A 21,329-nucleotide genomic window follows, 5' to 3' on the forward strand; every position below is an offset into this window, starting at 1 on the left:
ATATATTTTTAAAATGAAAGATTGAATCAATTTTTACATTAAATCTACTTTTATTATGTCATTTAAATACTGTGTTATTATTTTATTTATTCCTTATGAACACAATTTTGTATAGACTTATATTATAAGTATGAATTATGTTTTGTACATTTAATATTGTGATGGATTCACGCTTATGATGATTTCACATCATATCTGTTTTTGAAGCATCCCTTATATCTTTAAATGCACTAATACATTTATTTAGTCATAGCTTACTATACATACTATATTGAGTGTAGTAGTAATGTTGTGTAGGGGATGTTAAAATAATGAAACTCTCAAATTATTAAAATTAATAAGTTAAAGTACTATCCTGATGACTAGCATCATCATTTTGAACCTTTTAATGAGTATGCAATCAAATATCCTACTGAATACTTATTAAATGGTTGCCGCTTATTAAACACTTAGGGATCAGACAATTTGAATCAATAAGGCAAATGGTCCCGAAAAATAATAAAAATACTTGTTTACATAAAAAATATATAATAAGCTCTAAGTAGTCTAAGTACTTAATTTTTCTACGATACACAAATCATGGAATTTGTTCATTGTAACATGAACAAAATAATAAAGAAAACACATAAAAATTTGCACACAGAATATATAAAATTTTAATCACAGATAATGCATTATACACTGAACATGACAACACCTATTTGTAGGTTATATCACTACCTGTCATACTAACATTTGTGACAAATTGGTGTATCATGAAAAGGTAATTTGATTTATCTCCACAATAAGAACAATATATCCCAGGACCGATTTATATCGTAAACTCAATATGTTTTTTCAATGTACACATATTTTCAAATGACCCCACCATTAACCAGTGTGCGAATCAAATGGACAAATTTTTTGCTGTGTATTAGTGTTGTAAATTGGGTCCAACCATTTTAAGTCTAATGGGTGAATGAGTCAATTAATCGTGAGTCCAATAAGCAACAACCACTGTACAATGTAAATTGGTATTAAAATGGTCAAAATGGAAACCTCTAAACAATTAATATTTTGTTGCTGAAGTTAGGACTCAGAGTAATGCGGGCCTTAACACCAAATACACATGATAGCCTATTAGGAAAATCTTGATTGCCTTTAAGGCCAATCCTCCATTGTTGGTAGCAACAATAATAATTAATGTAGAAACGTCTTACTCTTACACCATTCTATAATCATTTTTTGTAACCTTATTAAAAATTGATTATTTTATTAGAGGACATTTTTAAAAGACTTCTTCTAATACACAAGAAGACCTTTGTATTTATTTGCATGTAAAAACAGTAATTTCTCATGGATGCTTTTTCTATTTTATAGATTAGTTGTTGAAATGTATAGCTTTTCTGACCAGACTAGCTTCCACGAGGTTTTAGACATTTTTCAAATTTTAAATTAAACAATATATTAATTATCTTTTTGCAATACATATAGTATGCATGTACTTACTTGTTTCCATTTTTATTAAAAGATCAACAATAAATTATTAAAATATCATAATGTTTAATTATTTGGAAATTCATGAAAGCATCCAGTAACTTGATTATTATTGGCTATTGGTATTTAGTACAATAATAGTTTTAATAAGTATTTTTTTCTTTTCTATATTATATATTGTATTTTTTTAAAGATTACAATTCACTATAATATTTTGGAATTAACTTGATTTTTTTTATACTAGGACATTGTTGGAGGAACAAAAATATCATAATTCTTAATAATAAATAGTCTATAATCATAATTTATCAAATTTAAGTCTATTTATTAGATTAATGATTTATTGAATATAAATATAATTGTCTATTTAACAAATTACAATTATAAAAATAAAATATAATTATTCTTAAATGTATTACAATGAACAATTTTATTTTTATGTAATATTTTTGTAATATTCCTAGTACATAAACAATATTTGATTAAAGTTAAACTTCAAATTTTAACTATAATATGAAATACAAACTGAAAATAACTTATTATCAAATAAATATCAATTATTTTTTAATATTAATTCATTTATATGATTAACAACAACAGATGTGTTAAAATCAATACTGTCAACCCCTTTTAAAAATATAACATTTTTTTTTTTTTTATCATTTCTAAATGTTTTTCATACTCAGGCCATGCATACTTGTCAAAATATCCAGGTGGTTCAGGAGGTAAATATGTTCTAGCTACACGTCTATCCCAACAAATTTCCTTATCCAATACAGTAAAAAATATTAAATCAGCCAAATTCAAAATTCTAATATCATCAAGTAAAAGAATTCCTTCAAGAACTAAAATGTCAGAAGTTTGAGAATCAATTGCAATCATCATTTTATTCATATTATAGGCACTAATTTTATCCCATGCATGGTAATTAAGTTCTGGAATACTTTCCAAATGGTCTTCATATTTAGTATAATAAAAATCATCTTGATGTAATATTGAAATATTGTTAAATATGTTTGTAAGACGATTGGCAATAGTAGTTTTGCCCCCACATGTGACTCCTGCGATTACAATAACTAATCGTTTAGCCATAATTTAACAATTGATAGCAACACAAGTATAGATTATAAGACTAATTATGAAGAACACACCAATTGAAACTGGAATTACCAGAGCATTATAAATGGATGGAAATAATTGATAAATGAATGATTCTGAATCAGCAAATGGTGGTATGAATAGCCAACAAGTAAAATAAGCAAATATAGTTAGCACTATGACTATGATAACTTTTCCTAGTATGAAATCATCCATTAGTTTTGAAAATATTCACGTTCAAATTTCTCAAAATCTTCATCGGTAAATACTGTACTTTCTTCTTTTTTGGAATTTGGTATTTCAGATGACAAATTAACTAAACGCTGCTTGATCTAAAATCCATACAATAGATAAATCATTAAAAAAATTAACTATACATGTTATATAGGCAAAGTAAAAATATCAATAAAGACAAGGATTTAGTTAACTGTCTAATGCGCAACCTACCGAAAAAAATTGAAAAGACCTATGGGTTTATTTATTGAAGTTATTGTCACTAAGAGCATTTTATACTATTTTTGTTTACTATATAACTTAAAATTAATATTTACCTTTCCAAGCCTTAGGACAGTTTCAAATTTATTTATAATTGTGTACACATGTAAATTTGTCTTGTAAGTTCTATTATGCATAAGTGAATCGTTATATTTATTGTTTAAAATGACAATATGACATGTACTATTAGTCACTTATATACAGAGTGGTCAGGTGGGACTGTATTATATGGAAATGTACTATATTTCAAGTCTATTCTATTGTCCAGACATAAGTTTTTGGGACGTTAAATTGTTCTGTACTTTAAAAATATATGACCATGTTGGTCGTAAAACATTTTTTATAGAAAACTCTGTTTTGAGTTTCATGATTTTCTGTTGGGAAAAAAGACACTTTATTAACATATACACTCATCCGAAAAATATATGCCTAAGGAGTCAAAGACTGTAATATTAAATGCCCAAGCATCAACTTTCAAACATCAATTAAATCATATTAATCCATGTTATTATTAGTTAATAATAGAAAATATTTATTTATCCTTATTTTTTAAGTCCTGTATTTTCATAGTTTATACTCTACTTGTATAGCTATGTTTTTAGAGATAAAATTACATTACATGTATATAACACAATAAAGATTCAGGCTATTTAATGGCCAATAACTCTATGACTTATATAAAAATTAAAAGTGGTTTTTAATGCAATGATAATTCATAGAATAATTAAGAAATAGTAAAAAGAAATTTTTTGGAAATTTTAAAAAGGTAGGAGCACAACATCACACTAAAAAAGTTTTAAGACATAATATGTTTGCAATATAATGACTTTAATGCACACAAATCTTAATAGCCATTGTAATAGTCATCTTTCAGTATGTAATATAATGGTTAATTTAGCTACAATTAATCAAGCTATAAGTTGGACTGGTAGAATTAAAAGCACCATAATAGATTGGTATAATCTTTACAGAGATATACATTGTGTGTGTATATAGTTCCTTAAAAAAAATAAGTGATCACTGATCTAAATACATAAATCCCTCTTTAGGATAAAAGGAAGTAAACCATGGTCTATTACAATGTAAGAACCACTACCAACTAAGAGAAAAAATAACTCCAATCACAAAAATGAAACAGTACAAACATAACATAACAAAATTATATGAACCGTAACAAGGAACCTTATGTATTTGAAATTTATTTAATAAAGTCAAACTTACAGCTAGACCATTAATTTTTTTTTTCGAAATAGGACCAAGAAACTCTTATACCAATAAATTATTAAAAATGAAATATAAATTGTAAGTATAATTTATAGTGATTAATGGAAAGTAAACTCAACACCAAATTGTCACTATATATTCATTAAACTGTTAATCATTCAGAATTTTTTATTGACCCAGTAATACATTCAACAAATTCAAGAATTGAGAAGAATTTTAAAATTTAGATACAATATTAAAAAACAAGTTTAAAACTAATTATAATGGCTCTGGCCAATATGAAAGATAAGCATAGCAACTGACAAAAATTAACTTAATTGATGATACTGAAAGGTTAAATAAAAAAAAAATGTTTAATTTATTCTTAAATTATATATATGATGTAGGTTGTGTAATAGACCAAAGTTAGTGTGTATAGGTTTGTTGTCGTTTTAGTTAGGTAATTAAAATGTATTTTTAAAAATTTGTAATGCAAATATACATACCAAGTTAGATGCGATGTTATTTACACAACTAGTTTTATCTAATTTGTGTAATCTTTCTAAATTTAACTGCACCAAATTCAATTCCTTTTCATTTTTAATTTGTTCTTTTATTTTAAGAACAGATTTTCCAGCATCAGATTTCATAAAATTTGGTACTTTAAATACACTTTTTGTACGCTGTGATTTACTTTTAGATTTATTTAAGCGACTAGAAGATTTTTTGGCTGTAAAATCATGTATTTTATTAATTTCTTTTTCAATATAAAATAGAAAAATTTATTAGAAATTACCAGGTTTTTTTTGTGTTGGTTTTTGATTAAAAGGTGGTTGTTCCTCAAATAAATGTAGAGCTTTTTTCAAAGTAGAATAAGACATATTCACTGCGTAAGTGTTTCAGTATTTGAACATACCAACAAATTTCAAAACACGAAGATATTTTTCTTTTTTTTTAATTCGCTGATAAATTAGTTTAAATTAATATCAGTTATTCTAAAATATGATAAAATATTAAATAATAAATACGTACAAGAACATTTTGATTTCAAAACAAAAAAAAAAAAATCAAAACTTAATGAACAATTAATAAACAACTGAAAATTACAGTCAGATGTTCCTTAATCTTAAGAGTGATTTGAGATTAAAACTATTAAAGTGAAAACATTAATTTACTCACCAATTTAATAAGTATAATTATATAAATATAATAGTACAGTAGAGTTGACACTAGTCTTTACAGCCATGACTATAGTGGTAATCGCTAAGACGCCTAAGGCCTAACCACATGCTGGTTAGATAAAGAAGTTGACGATTTCTAAAATATTAGGTTAAGTGATAGTGATAGTGATATGATTGTGTATCAATAATTTGAATAATTCATAATACCTGTATATACTAATATACTATATTATTGTATATTTTGAATTTTGATCTCAGGTCATACTTGTGTAGGTACAATTATAATTCATGAGTTTATGACTAAACGACAAGGTGAAATACGTCTAATTTATTTTTATTAATATAATTTTTAAGCCGGTTAAAATATAAAATATGTATATAAATAAATAAATAATAATACCTAATACGTAAATCTCAAATTCTCAAATATATATATAGTATAGACTATAGGTATTAGGTAGTAATAAACCAATGCTAGCAGCTGTATGTTATTGGATTTAGGAGGTATTTTTAAAAGCCAAAATTAAAGTAATTTAGTCATATGAGTAGAAGTTAGAAATTTACTACGAAAAAATAGAAAACACTGACATGACAATAATAAGAACCGAAATAGGTAGGTACTCAGTATTATGATCATCATAATATTATAATGTTTATTGTTTATAATTTATATGTAGTGAATGTTGGTCGTACAAATATACAATTATTAGGTAGCTATAAAACATAATAAATTCCATTTATACAATATGTCATATACTCATATGATGTCAATATATAATACACAATATACGTTGACCATTGTGATAAAAAAAAATGTTTAAAATAATAATACCCGATATAATTTAGTGAGATATAAATTTAATAATGTAGTAAACAAAATATCACAAAAAGTTTAGGTTTTCTACAGATCTTGACGGTCTTGTACTCTTGTATAGGTGCATGCATATGGTGTATAAATATACATAGAAATAACAGTGACCTACTCGATACCTTATGTATAGCAGATCGGTGCTGACTTGCCTAACTTTTTTTAATTTGTTTTATAATTATGCATACAATTTTATTTATTATTATTTCTTTTTATATAATTTTGGAATATCCCCATTGAATTTTGCGCTAATTTTGTTTCGTTATTTACTAATTCCAATCGGATTTTTGTTGTTAATATAGAGCCATAAAGGGATATCATTGTATTATCAATAGTTTGTATTATGGAAATTTAATATTAAAAAATAGGTAAAACATTATGGTAAGGCATTATACTATTCAACTATTAAATGTATATCATACAATCAGCTATAGTACCAAAGTACCAATAAAACCGATTACAATCTGTAAACATTAAAAACCAAATTAATTAACATTACTATTTACAAATAAATCTTACAAATAGTTGAATATGAATAATGTGATTTAATAACTATAAATACAATTATTAACGCAATGATTGCTGGTAAAGTACTAAAGTAGATATTTTCAAAAATAGTGTAATACCTACATGCTACATGGATACCGTACCACTATATATAGTCTGTGACCGAACAACAGGCATGTATACAGCCCCCCCCCACCCGAAATAATTTCAAGTAACAACGAAAAAATTATTTTATTATGTTGTGGCACAATTTGTATTGCTATGTTTTATAAATCCCCCCAACTCCCGAATTTTTTTTTTATACGTGTCTGCCGCACAATATAACTTCATAATATTTTAGCGTATCAATAATTGCTATGTCCGAGAATTCACTTGACTTCATTTCATCATCATTTACTCAAAACTCATATCACAATATTAAATAAAAGTGATAGCACATTACCTACCGGCTTATGTTTGGAAATTTAAATTGTCCTACCTTTGAAGCAATTATGTCAAAAACTAAAGTTGGGGACTTCAAATGGGTTTTTTGAGGGCGGTCACACCAATCGCCTCTCCTAGATCCATCCTTGGTTAATTCAATATTAAATTTTGTCATAATATACGAAATAATAATAAAACTAATAAAAGTATCAATAACTAGAAATCAGGGGATAAATTGGGCATTGGCGCAACTAATAAGTGTCTAAAGTTACTACGGCATCCTCTAAATTAATTAAAATTACCTGCCCGCAAATGTATATAATTTATATTTTATTCACTGTAGTTGGTAGTATTAAATAACAGGCTACACATTACATAGTAATATAATCATGGGTATATTGAATATAGCACACAGCGCGCACATTTACATGGACACATAATAGTTGGCTATTACAGTATTACTCATTAGTTATTTCTGTCATAGTATAGGTTTAATCAATATTGTATAATATATTGTATTTTATTTATACGTAGTACACTTGACCTATCGTGTAATTTTCGAGTTTAATATTATTTAACCTTTTGTGATTTATGATTCAATTTTAATGTCGATGTTGGCGATGTTGCATCAATACTTTTAAGAGTAAATAAATTACAAATATTGAACGGTTAAGAATTTAAAATGTGTATTTATTTATATTTTTATTTTCACAGTGAATTATATTATTTTACAAACTGTATGTCGATTCTAAAATGTATCCATTCAATGTACTTATCTACATAGTAATTAGTAACATTAAATAGTATTTATGATCATTAATAATCGATAGTACAGCCAAAAGGTATCTATTATATGTCTATATATATATTATATACAGAGTGATTCACCAATAATTCTGGTTTTTGAAACTTTTAAATATATATTCAAAGACCATATAGTTTTTAATTCTTGAATTATATATACTACTTGAAGCGTGTCCTACGTGTGTCGATGCAAACTTCTATTTTTCAAATGAGAACCCCCTTTTTAGTGTAAATTATATAGCGGATAATCTTTTTTAAAATTTGAATGAACTTAATTCAAAATTCAAACTATTTAGTAGTTTCCTATAGTCATAATAATATTTATACCTACTATACGAATTAAAGAATATCATAGCCTTTAAAAATGATGGTTGTATAAAAATATAAAGTAGATAGTAGATCCAGATGGCAGATATAGTATTGGATCCAGTATTTGTAATACTTGAACAACTTAGGTTCTGCACCCCACATAGACCACATTCATTTAAAAATGCCCTACAATTATTATTAATAATATATATACAGTAGGTATACAAAAAGTGTTAGGTGTCGTTAGGTGTGTTTATTATTATTTAGCTCATTAGCTGTATACTATCCTGTATTATGCTGCATAGATTGTTCTGTTATAAATATTATTATTAATCTTTAGAATTTTTTTTGTTAACAACATAACAATCCCGTGTCACTTTATTTACCTCAATGTTTAGTGCCTACTTAGTATCTTACATATTTTATTTGCTAAGTTACTAAGTGAGCGTGAGTTATACCAGCTATATAGACATTACGCATGATTAAGCTACGTAGCATTACCTATGTGAAAAACAGTTATCTTTCAAATCTATTTTCAAATTTTGAGTGTGCCCTTGAGACCAGTGGTATCTTAAAGGAGGGGGTTTAGTAAGGTGGTCATTTCCTATATCATCTAATTTTAAAATCAGCCCAATGGGCAAGTGCCCGGTTTTTGCCGTTATTAGTGAGAAAAATATGCCTATATTTTAAATTATTTTATGTTATACTGAAGGATATTATCATCATTATCACAACTCACAAAGATAAATTGGTTACAGCACCTAAGCATTCTCTCGAACGTTGTATATTTTTCATTTTCAGTGTAGCGTCCTCTTAATAATAACTAATTATATAGTTATTATTTATTTATTTAGAATAATGGAATACATTTATTTACAGACATCATATGATTATGATGTGCATGGTGCATATATTAAATCACTGTCGTAAGCATTCAGCTTCATGCCGTAGTGTGTCTAGGTTTTCGGATGTTTCAATAGTTAGAAAAGTCAGTAGAAGCTCTGATCCGTTCAGTTTTTCATTTTGCGTCTCATTCTTAAAATGTTTCATAAGATGTATAAACTAATTTTGAAATATAAATCTTAATCTTATCTTATTCGATAATTTATGTTTTATAAAAACAAATAAATAGATTTAAGGTGAACAATGAATATAATTAATTTAATTGTTAAACCTGTGTTTTAATTACTATTCAGGCTAAACTTTTACTATTGTCTATTTTATGTATGATATAGATATTATTATCGTTCTGAATTTTGTGATGTGTAATTTATAATATCGACAATATTGTATACATTATTTTTAAGATTACTATATTGAGATGAGATTTATAATTTGATCCACTATGCAGATATGCAGTTAAGCAGTTTATATATTTAAGTAATCTACAAACTACTATTGTCTATTGCTGCTGCTTGTTATTGTTTGCAACCCCAAACCAATCCTGCGGTACACTTTTATGAACTATACCTTTGTACATATCTGCACGGCTGTACAATCATATATAATTATTATTATTATTTATAATTTATTAGGTTATAACAGTCAGAGGAATACATATTACATATATGAAAACGTGATTACCTATATCGCAGGTCATAAAATCTTCACAAATAAATATTACCGCCAAAAAATGTTTACCTCCATTCGTGGTTCATTAAATAAAACATTGTATATAAGGTAATATATACAACATACGTGTCCCACCCTGAATCGACAAGAAAATCATTAAAATTTATACGTATATAAGATGTGTTATACGCGTTATTAGAAGTAGTTTTTATCGTTCTCATCCCTGTTCCTGCAATAGAGTGAAAAATGACTGTACAATTTCAAAATCTGGAACGCACGAATACGACTGAAGACCGCCACTCAATAGCCATATACCTATTCATTTATATATTTATAAATACTGTAAACTGATGATACAAATACAGTACTTATATATATTATAGTGAATCGGCAGCAGCTAAGTAAGTTTTGTTCTGATATGCTCACATAATAAATAATACTTTAGTAGGTAAGTAGTAAGTACTAGGTATGTATATAGTATTATAGTTATTACTGATATTAAGTTACCTAATACAGTAATACAGTTTATATATTTAAGTGCGAGTTAAACAGTTCGAATATAATTTATCGAAGTATAAAAGTTATTATTTTTATTCTGTAATAGTGTAATGGTTAGACGGTCATACTGGTCATAGTGTCATGCGTTGGTTCTATTATATGCAATATGCTAGAGGCAACTATCCTTAAAAATATAGGTATAGCAAAACATAAGTAACCACCCATCTTCAATAATATTCATTCATATCACACCCCATATACATGTTTAAAAAAATAGTTACTATTAAACTATTAAAATATTCCAAAATATTATTTTGTATTATTCGCATACATAAATTACCCACCCCACCTACATCTAATTAAAGGTGCAGCAGTCGCTATACCTCTTTACTATATAATAGCCGCTACTGCAATATGATAATTACTATAGTAAGTATATAATATTATAATTTGTAATTAATGCTTATAAGCTGTGAACTAATATGAACATACAAATCGTAAAATGTACATAAACACTAATACATTATTATAGTACCTTATTAGTATCTATAAGGATATAGGCGCAATTTGGGCGTTGACTTGGAAGGGCCAAGCCCCTCCAAAAATTTGTATTTTAATTGAAGTATTGAAGTTTTCATTAATTATCTAATTTACATAACACAGTAATCGTTGTATGAAGAAATTATTTTCTAAAGTTTAAACTATATAATATAATAATATTACATAATACTATAAACGTTGTTATTTGTTTTAGTAAAAATATTTTTCATTTTAGTAATAGTTATATTATTAAATGTAGGAAAATTGGTGAGAAAATTATTATATTAGTATTTAAATATGTAAAGCTCCTCTAAGTTAAAAAAAAAAAACTGAAATTATGGCTATGCCTATGGGTAACAGTGGTAACACAAAATTGAAAATAGTGCGCACATATTGAATGAATTGTAAATGAAGTAACTTTAGTAACTGGTATACTGGACACTGGTATATGTGGATTATATAATATATAATAATTAATAGGTATAAGTTTAGCCGTAGGTATAGTTATATAATATATCTATTATTTTTAGATATAATCGAATATATTTAATTAGATATACATTATATATATATATATAATAATATTATGTATTTACTATATTTATATGTTTAGTTTTAGTGTTAGCATTATTATTTTAGTCACTACTTAGCGTTATTTGTATTAGTATTTCAACGTAAAATATTTTATTTTATGAAAAAATACGAATTTTACTCGTATTTTAATGATTGGTTTAAGTTGCTGTATAATATATAATAAATTAATATACATATATATATAATACATAAATGTATATTATAAGTGTAAATATTTACATTAGTATACACAAAATGTCTTACAGCAGATAGACTTGCTTGAATTTTTCTCATTTTAGATTCTAAGCAGAGCAATGGAAGCTGTATTGATTTTATCATGATGGTTTTTTTTATGTACACGAGTACACAATAAGTTGTTGATAAAATGCTTCAATTTATTAGGAAAAAAAAGATAAGAAATTTTATGCAAATCTAATTTTTGATAAAATCAATTTGGTTTATATGATGTAAATCAAAAACAAATAACCATAGATACTTGAAAATTTCATCAAATGATGTACTATCGTTTTTTTATTTATAAAACTAATATAAATAAATATTCGTCTATTTTTAACTATTTATAGGTTTAACGTTTAAGAAATTTTCAACATTTAATTTTTTTTGTTGTTGCATAATTGTCGCTTAAAAATTATTTGTAACATAGAAATGCATGAAAATGTAATACAAAACTCGTCATAAGCTATTAATTTCTCAATTAAAAAATATTAAAAATCTATAGTCACAATATTTTTTTATAAACGTTTAAAATTAGAATTTTGATAATTATAATTATTCTATAAAGTCCTAAGAATGCTTAGTTTTATTAGAAGAATTTGTAATGAGTTTAGATTTCTATCTTCTATAAAATCTTTTAATTGTACTTATGTACCTAAGGTTTATTTTGGAAACGGGGCTATTGTTTGAGATCCTTTTACTTATTGTGGATGTGATTAAATTGAAAAGGTTCAACTCAAGTTTTTAAATTATGTAGCTTTTGTTTTAAATATTGACCATTCACTTTGTGATTATTTTCCAGTTTTGACCTTTAAGTTCTTTAGGTGATAGAATAAGACTTATAAGCGCTTATCTAAATTTTCTCAGGCAATTAAATGTATGGCTATATTGAATTTTCCGTTCTACTTTCTATGGTTAATTTTTAAGTCTATTAAACTATTTTTACTTCTGTCTATCGTACGTATTCATTTTATTTTTACCTAAATACTACGCCAATTATTTTTAGAACCAGTCATCATTAAAATGATGCATATGGATCACTAATTACTATGAGCCACCATCTTTTTAGTATTTTTGTACAAATATTTGTTTGTTGTGTATTTATATACATATTTATTTACTTGTTGTTATTTTTTTATTATTTATAACGTATAATTGATTGAAGTAGTGTTGTTTGGACACCCCCTTTCATCAAGCCGTCCAGTTTTGTAAGTTATTAACCATATTACTTATTGTATAGTATAATATAGATTGTATATATTTTTTTCTTTTAATAAAAAAAAAAATTATAATTTGTTATCGTCTATATTACCGTGTGAAAATTGTGCTCAGCATGTATTATTGAAAAAATAAAATATATACATATAGTTAACATAATAAATACAATATTTTTGGGAAAAATTATATCAATCTACTGTAATAGTAAAATTAAAATAAATTACTTTAATAGCTATGCAAAAACACATTATCACTTGGTGAAATAGGTTGATTCCGCATAGAACCATTTTTCATATACAATGATTTATCATCATTGATTTAAAATTTAATAGACTTATAATAGTGACCAACTGGACTCCTAATGTACAAGTACAGTAGTGTTGCTCACTTACTTATATTTTTCTTATTAATATTTATTGAAATATAATTTTGAAAAAATGATTAAATATTCTAACAGCCATCTGAAATCTACATTTTAGACGTGAGGTAAGATACCCAGTATATTATTATGTATCCTTTACCTATGTAGATATTACTATAGATAAGGGAAATTTAAATACAAGCATTATAAAAATCTAAGCATATATAGGATAGAAAACCATACGATTGTACTTATACGCTTATCACCCCTCCACCAAAACTTGGACAAGGTGTTTTTTCTTATTCAGGTGTTTTCTTATATTTTTCTATGCTTAAGGCTATATAGGAGTAAATGTAGGTACGTAGCGCTGTTTCTCAGTCATATATAATATATAGCATTATATAATTATATAATATACATATATTACAGAATATTCTAAAATTAATGGCACAATATATATTATATGTATATATAGGTTACATACTGCGATCAATAGTTATAAAATTATAAAAGTTGGATTTACATATAATAAATATATATTAAAACTAAAACTTAAGGGGTAGTTGGGAGTTTGCGACGTAGGGTTATAAGTTATAATCCATAACTAATTATAACTTATAACTAACGCATGCTTTGATTTTCGTTTCCATTTTTCTTTAATAATAAAATTATTAAAATTTTGATTTCTAGAGATTTTATGTAATCATTTTTTAATCGTAATAGAACTTTATAATCCATAATATTTTCAAAACTTATAATATCATCATAAAGTACTAAAGTATATATCTTCATTTATATATTCTTTTATTATATATCTTCAATTAGTCTTAAACTATTTTTCTTAGTATACAAAGTTTAAGTTTGATACCTAAACAACTATAAACACTCGATCGAATTATAATTTAGACATGTTTAAGTTTTCAAGTCATTTGTAATCTGCTTAAAAATTTATAAAGAAAAAAGTGATTCTGATTTGAAATAAAAAGTTAATATTGGCATAATATTAATAACTAAATTACTAAATAAATTTTATGTTCTCAAAGGTATCACCACAAGAGTACAAGACACTACCTACTAAAATGTTATGCAAAATCTAAGTATTTGAAAATATATAAATATTATTTCAAAAAATTTTAAAAATCAAAATTTTAATTACTTTATTTTTATTATGAATCATGGAAATAATTACTAGCATTTTCCTATACCTAGTTTAAGATTTATACATGTGAATTATTCATGTACTCCTGTGTAATATACATTATAGTTATAGTCGGGACTAAAATTGTGTGTAGTACAAAATTCTAAGTGTGTAATGCTTTAATTGTTTTTACAGTTTTTTATTTATTTAATATTTTATTGGTTTATTCATATATATTAATATATTTAGTAAAAATATTAAAAAATAATATATTTTCTGCACATATATATGTAGTATAAACTAACTGTTAACTATGTATACAGTTAAAGTATACAATATACATAGATAAATAATGTGCTATACCAATTATTTATAGTTTGTAAATTAAACATTATCTTGTATTCACAGCCCATGGCTAATGTTTTCAAACTTAATTTTATTTATGAATATGATGTAGGTTAGCCCAGTCAAATTAGGAAAAAGTTCGGAACTAATTCCACGAAAGCTGGAGTTTAATTTTTTTTTTAGATCATACCTTACTTATAAACATACTAAAAGTCCTGACACCTACCCCTTGTGCGTAGCCCCCCACCCCTCTTCAAAGGGTGGCGCACCCCTTTCACTTGTTTCGCTTATAACTCGTTAGATTTTTAACTTACGATAAAAATACCCATGACCAAAATTAAAGACCATACAATTTACCATAGACTTGTGCTACTTTTAATATATATATGTTGCGATAAGTGTTATTTTTTTAAAAAATATAAAAAATAATTTTTTTTTATCTTTTTTTTTATTGTGTTTTAGCCAAAACCGTCAATGATACGCTGAAATGACCTATGACAAAAGTTAACGAGCATATTATTTTACATAAGATAACGTTAAATTATTTTAACAATTTTAATTAGCATAAGTAAAAATGTTTTTTATATAAAAAGTGACGATGTAATTGAACAATTTGTTGACAATTACAAAATATAAGAATCAGAAATCTAATTACAATATACTAAAAAAAAAATGTCGAAAGCTGAATTTCGGTATATGAGCAGTTTATACCTTATTTATGAACATACTAAAAGTCTTGACACCTACCCCTTGTGCGTAGCCCTCCACCCCTCTTCAAAGGGTGGCGCGCCCCTTTCACTGTTTTCGCTTATAACTAGTTAGCTTTTCAACTTACGATAAAAATACCTATGACTAAAATTAAAGACCATAAAATTTACAATGAAAATACATTATTTTATTTTACATACATATTTATAAAATTGAAATAAAAAAAAAGTTAATTATGAAACTATTAATTACATACAGTAATTTATAAAATATTTACAAAAATTGGAAATTATACATTTATTTTTATTTTTTCAGACTATAAGCTATGAAGTTAAATATAAAAATAGTGTTGGGTTTTGGGTCCTGAAACAAAATTAATTAATATACTTAATATTTTCATATTTAATTATTTAAATTATATTATGTATTGAATTATTAAAATCATACAGTACCTTATTAATTATATTATGTGGGTCTAATTTTTTTTATTGTCGGTGTGTTGGTTTCTTCTTTTTGATTTCCAATTAAAAATATTTCATCGATATTGTCCTCAAAGTTGTCATCAATATGGTCCTCTTCTACATCATCTATGATCGGTTGCTGATTTAAACATGAACCTCCGTGACAATGCTTGCATATAACCGAGCATAGCAATCCTGCTTTTCGACAGCTACAATTTTGTTCACATGTTTTTGCGCAGGCACAACTGATCACTTTTAAAAGAGTATCCGGCGCTGGTGGCTTTTTCGTGAAAACTGGATTTAGTTTGCCATTATCTTCTTTCCATCCCCAATTCTGTGGATTTAATCTATTACCACGCCACAACTGTATTTGCAAATACACTCTATGTAAATGTTCTCGTGCCGCATCGATAGTAGGCGGAAGTCTAGCTAGTTGTACTTGTTTTTTGTTGGAAGCTGCGGTTTTGTGAAAAATATGATGTCTTAAATTATTTAAAGATGTAATATGGGCTGGAGCTTTATATAATGCTAAAAGATATTTTTCTCCAGCACATTCAATTTCTTCGGGCGATGACGATTCATTATTAAATATTAATAATGAATCGTGTAATTCCGGGTGTTTTTGAACTGTTTTCAGGTGTTTTATTTTGATGAAATGAACGAGCGAGGCCTACAACAATTTATTATGGCATGCGCCAAAGCCACAAATTTATTATCATATTTTTGAGATTTTGTTTTTTTATTTTTACCACAAACTTCAGACAAAAAAAATAATAAGCTCTTTGGTACGTCTTGTTTTACATTATCCATGAATTGATTTGGTGGAGGAAATGAATCGATCTCATAAACAAATGACCTTATATCCTCTCGTATAATAGTAGCTGCTGCTTCGACTATTCTTAACCGTTCTTCTTCTTCATTTGCTTTTTTTGAATTATACCACGCATTTGTTAATACTTTAAATCCTGTATTTTTAAAACACACTACTGCCTTTTTTCCACGGCTCGTTGTAATAATTATATCGTCGCCATACTTATCAATCAATTTATTTTTTAAAGTTTTTTCATCGCACGTTCCTTCCATTTTTTCATGCAAAAAATTTAGACCAAATTGACATTCATTTTCAGATTCTAAAAAATCACATAAATTGGAAAAAGCGTTTGCTAGATCTTCATCTTGTGGTCTCCCTCTTTTCTTATTTTCATCGACTGGATTTGTCGAGCAAAATCTACGTTCACACGATTTATGATACTTCGATTCTTCAGATACCAAACACATCACACTATTCAACCGTTTGAGCACCTCTTTACCCCATTCATCATTTCTTTTGTTCGCTACGTCCATAATTGAGGTTTTAAAATGAAGGGTAGATACTTGTACTATACTATCTCGACGTTCCTTACTCAATTTTTTTTCCAATTCTTTTGAACATTCTTTGTCGCAGAATAAACAATTTTCTTTAAATTTAAATATATAATTTGAACGTAGCTTACCTTTGACAGGTGATATGTTACTCGTACCTTCTTTTTCATTAACATATTTCCTTATGGTGTCTGGTCTTGTGTAATTCTTTCGGCAATCTTTGTGAACAAGTACATTTTCTAAATTCACTAAAGACTTCCATTTATTATCGAATCGCGCTTTACTCGAATTTATAAGATTTGCTATGCCCTTAGCCTTTACAGATACACATTCACTTTCAACACTTAGTTCTTCATCACATATAAAACATAAATTGGCCATTTTTATAAACACTTTCTGAACTGAGAACGTTAATTTAAAAATAATATTTACTCGCATAAATATATCGACTGTAATGTAACAGTTACAGTGTTCACTATTGACTACACAAACATCGACTGTCGACCGTCTACGTATATGCATCAGACACCACCTGGCGAAATACCAGACGCCCTTCGGAACGCCACTACAATCCGAACAATACAACAATAGATCCCCTCAAGATTCAACGTTCACTGAAACCCTGTTTGTGTACACGTGTACTATGGCCGGCTCACCATCCACAACAATTCCGATTCTACGAATTATATCTTTTACAACCATTGCGATAATATAAATAATATAATATACACGTTAATATAATCCAATGACATTATTCATACTGTAAATTTTATAAAATTATACGACTATTTCAAATGTACGACTTACAATAATTAAAATTATTAATATAATTTAACATTACATTATGTAAAATAATATGCTCGTTAACTTTTGTCATAGGTCATTTCAGCGTATCATTGACGGTTTTGGCTAAAACACAATAAAAAAAAAGATAAAAAAAAATTATTTTTTATATTTTTTAAAAAAATAACACTTATCGCAACATATATATATTAAAAGTAGCACAAGTCTATGGTAAATTGTATGGTCTTTAATTTTGGTCATGGGTATTTTTATCGTAAGTTAAAAATCTAACGAGTTATAAGCGAAACAAGTGAAAGGGGTGCGCCACCCTTTGAAGAGGGGTGGGGGGCTACGCACAAGGGGTAGGTGTCAGGACTTTTAGTATGTTTATAAGTAAGGTATGATCTAAAAAAAAAATTAAACTCCAGCTTTCGTGGAATTAGTTCCAAACTTTGTCGATTTTTGGTCTAATTTGACTGGGCTAGGTAGTCTGTAAAAAAAATTAAACACTGACTAATTAATATTTATGTATTATGTGTATGATTTAAATACACTTTGGGGTGTGGCTGGTGTAAGGGGGGCCGGAGGCAAAGCTCCCCATGATAATGCATAAAGAGTATAAAATGTGTAATACGAAATAAAATGTAGGTACTTACTTACATTTTACTCATTTTAGTTTGAGTTATAAGACACTATGACACATGCACGTGGTACTCGTAATCCTATATATTAAATATTAATAATTAATAATTATAGTGCATTGTATAATTATATTAGAATTAGAGTATATCATTTTTGGTATGAATTTATACCTTATGATGATGTTATAAAGTATAAATACCGCTTATGCTATTTATATATGAATGTGTTTTAGATAAAAAATACATACTTAAACTTAAAAGCCAAGTGCTAACAGGAAACACTCAAGTCGAGTTTTAAACTAAATACCTATTTCAATAATATGTTTGTGTAGGTATTGTATTATATTATGAGAAACGCAAATTATAACTCAGCACTCATAAGTTATTATAATATACCTAACAGTTATGACACACTACGCATTTACACACACTAAATAGTTTTTATGGTCTTAAACTTTTTAATCTTTTAGCGCATGCGTGTTATAATAACTTGTTTGTGAGCAGGAATAAATACAACATACTATAAGTATATAAAGTATATTATAATATTATAATAATTATGTTAGGTAATAGGTATATAATAATAATATACTATAATATAATATTTATATTTCTAACAAGCTATGATGGAACAAAAACTACATTTAAGTTGTACCAACGTTCAACAGGCAATAATTTTAATTTATTATTATAAAATCATTATTTTCTGATTATCAGAATTAGCCAATTAGGTACATATTGTGCAGGTATCTTTTTCAGGAAAATGAAAACTTTAATAAACCATTCATTAATAATTTCTGATGTTTTAAATATACAATACTGTTTTTTTTTGTTTGACCGACGACACCGCGGGAACTGCTGTCGCATTGCCTCCGCGGCAATACCTATTAGTACCTTACCTACTAATATAATTAGTTAGTAATATAGTTAGATACCTAGTTAAAGGTCTTACCTCGGTCAAAAACGAATACTACCTAATAAAGTAATAAAAAATACTTAATAGCTTAAATTAAAATATGTTTATGTTTGATATTACATAGTGTTCTATACAAGTGGATAATGTCAGTGGCGTTCTCAGGAATTTTCAATGGGGGGGGGGGCTCTGGAAATTTACTAGAATACAAAAGTGCAAAGAATTTAAAGATTGACCTTTAAATGCTTATAAACAAAAATTGTGACTAAAGATTTTTAATTTTTTTTTTATTACGATAAGTACAACTTATAATAAACCTTGTGTTAAATTTTAAAGATATTTTGGAAAGCCAAATTTTTTTAATCGGCATTTTAAGAAAAAAAATTTAGAAAAATCGAAAATTTCAATGGTTTATAAATAGTTTAAAAAAAATTCTAAATATTTTGAAAATTTAATCGTAATTAGATAACGCTTTAGATAACGTTTTTGAATTACAGCAAAATCAAAAAATCGATTGTTTTCGAAGCATTTGTCAAAAAGTGCTTATGCGTAAAATTCCGTTTTTCGGTTATTTTTTCAGGGTTTTGACGCTTTTGAAAACTACTGAACATTTTTTACTTTTGACCCCCCCAACCGCCAAAGTACCAACTAGATGAATTTTCCTTTTTAGAGGGGCTGAAGTCAAAAATCAAAGCATTATTACTACTCCAAAACGTGATGACCGACACAAAAATAAAAAAAAAACACACATCTTTGTAGAATCAATACATTCATCACTCCGTTCAGAATCTAAAACAGAAAGTGTAACAAAATCATTTAATTCACAATACACAATAAAATCAAATTATTAAATTAAAATGTGTGTAGTGAGTTGACAATCGTGGTACTGGTAATTAATGAAGTATTAACCACTATATTATAATCAGTAAAATCAATAATCAATTATTAAATTTATTTTTATTTATTCTATTAATTTAATCACTTAATCAATAATCGTGATATTGTTGGTAAAAAAATATTATATTGTGATACGCATATGAAATAGTTAAAAAAAATATACGGCCAATGGGGGGGGGGTTCAAACCCCGTGAATCCTCCCCCCCCCCCGTGAGTACGCTACTGGATGATATAAGGGTAATATTCAACTCTCTTCCTATATGGCTTTAGAATTATGTCAATTCAATATAGTAGTCTCGTTAATCTGGACTAGATGGGACCAGAATCTATCCGGATTAAACGGAATAACGTTTTTTCAAAAAACACCTTATGTATTTATACAAATTCAAAATTTATTGATTTAAAATTTTACATTAGGTACACAATATAATTATTATTATTGTGATATATGACATATGTACACATATCAATACAAATTTATAGAAAATTAAAGAAATTTGAAGAAAGTACGAAATAAAAATTATCCGGATAAGCGAGACTCTACTGTATTTTCTAACCATGTATTTGAAATATAAATATTATAGTATTCATAATTTAGCATTTATAAAAACAAACGTCCTAGACCACTAAAGTCAGATGGTTTCTTGAAAATATTACATCAAAGGAATTGTCTATACTTTATAGTCTATAAGTATAGACATTCTACATTTCTACTCCATAA

At 26.6% G+C, this 21,329-nt stretch overlaps 2 protein-coding genes across 6 annotated transcripts; both read right to left on the reverse strand.

Annotated features, from left to right (window-relative positions):
- Positions 1 to 1,939: 1,939 nt before the first annotated feature.
- On the reverse strand, positions 1,940 to 5,571 carry LOC113560654 (nicotinamide riboside kinase 1). Of its 4 annotated transcripts, none has more exons than XM_026966662.1 (4): positions 5,452 to 5,571; positions 5,069 to 5,267; positions 4,779 to 5,002; positions 2,403 to 2,906 (listed from the first exon to the last, which is right to left on the reverse strand). In XM_026966662.1, exons 2-4 carry the CDS (start codon positions 5,151 to 5,153, stop codon positions 2,790 to 2,792), a joined length of 426 nt encoding a protein of 141 aa, XP_026822463.1. In that variant the 5' UTR covers positions 5,154 to 5,267; positions 5,452 to 5,571; the 3' UTR covers positions 2,403 to 2,789. The 4 variants fall into 4 exon arrangements, with proteins under 4 accessions (XP_026822462.1, XP_026822463.1, XP_026822465.1 ...); XM_026966664.1 differs by having other exon boundaries at positions 5,069 to 5,234; positions 5,452 to 5,565; XM_026966663.1 differs by having other exon boundaries at positions 5,069 to 5,234; positions 5,305 to 5,522.
- A 10,284-nt stretch (positions 5,572 to 15,855) lies between these two features.
- Positions 15,856 to 19,162, reverse strand: LOC113549918. 2 transcript variants are annotated; one of them, XM_026951435.1, is made up of 4 exons: positions 19,047 to 19,162; positions 18,818 to 18,879; positions 16,004 to 18,283; positions 15,856 to 15,914 (listed from the first exon to the last, which is right to left on the reverse strand). In XM_026951435.1, exon 3 carries the CDS (start codon positions 17,894 to 17,896, stop codon positions 16,655 to 16,657), a length of 1,242 nt encoding a protein of 413 aa, XP_026807236.1. In that variant the 5' UTR covers positions 17,897 to 18,283; positions 18,818 to 18,879; positions 19,047 to 19,162; the 3' UTR covers positions 15,856 to 15,914; positions 16,004 to 16,654. The 2 variants fall into 2 exon arrangements, with proteins under 2 accessions (XP_026807236.1, XP_026807235.1); XM_026951434.1 differs by having other exon boundaries at positions 16,004 to 18,647; positions 18,814 to 18,879.
- Between the last annotated feature and the right edge of the window lie 2,167 nt (positions 19,163 to 21,329).

Source organism: Rhopalosiphum maidis, chromosome 1 (genome assembly GCF_003676215.2).
Source record: "Rhopalosiphum maidis isolate BTI-1 chromosome 1, ASM367621v3, whole genome shotgun sequence".
In the NCBI taxonomy this organism is placed as follows: domain Eukaryota; kingdom Metazoa; phylum Arthropoda; class Insecta; order Hemiptera; family Aphididae; genus Rhopalosiphum; species Rhopalosiphum maidis.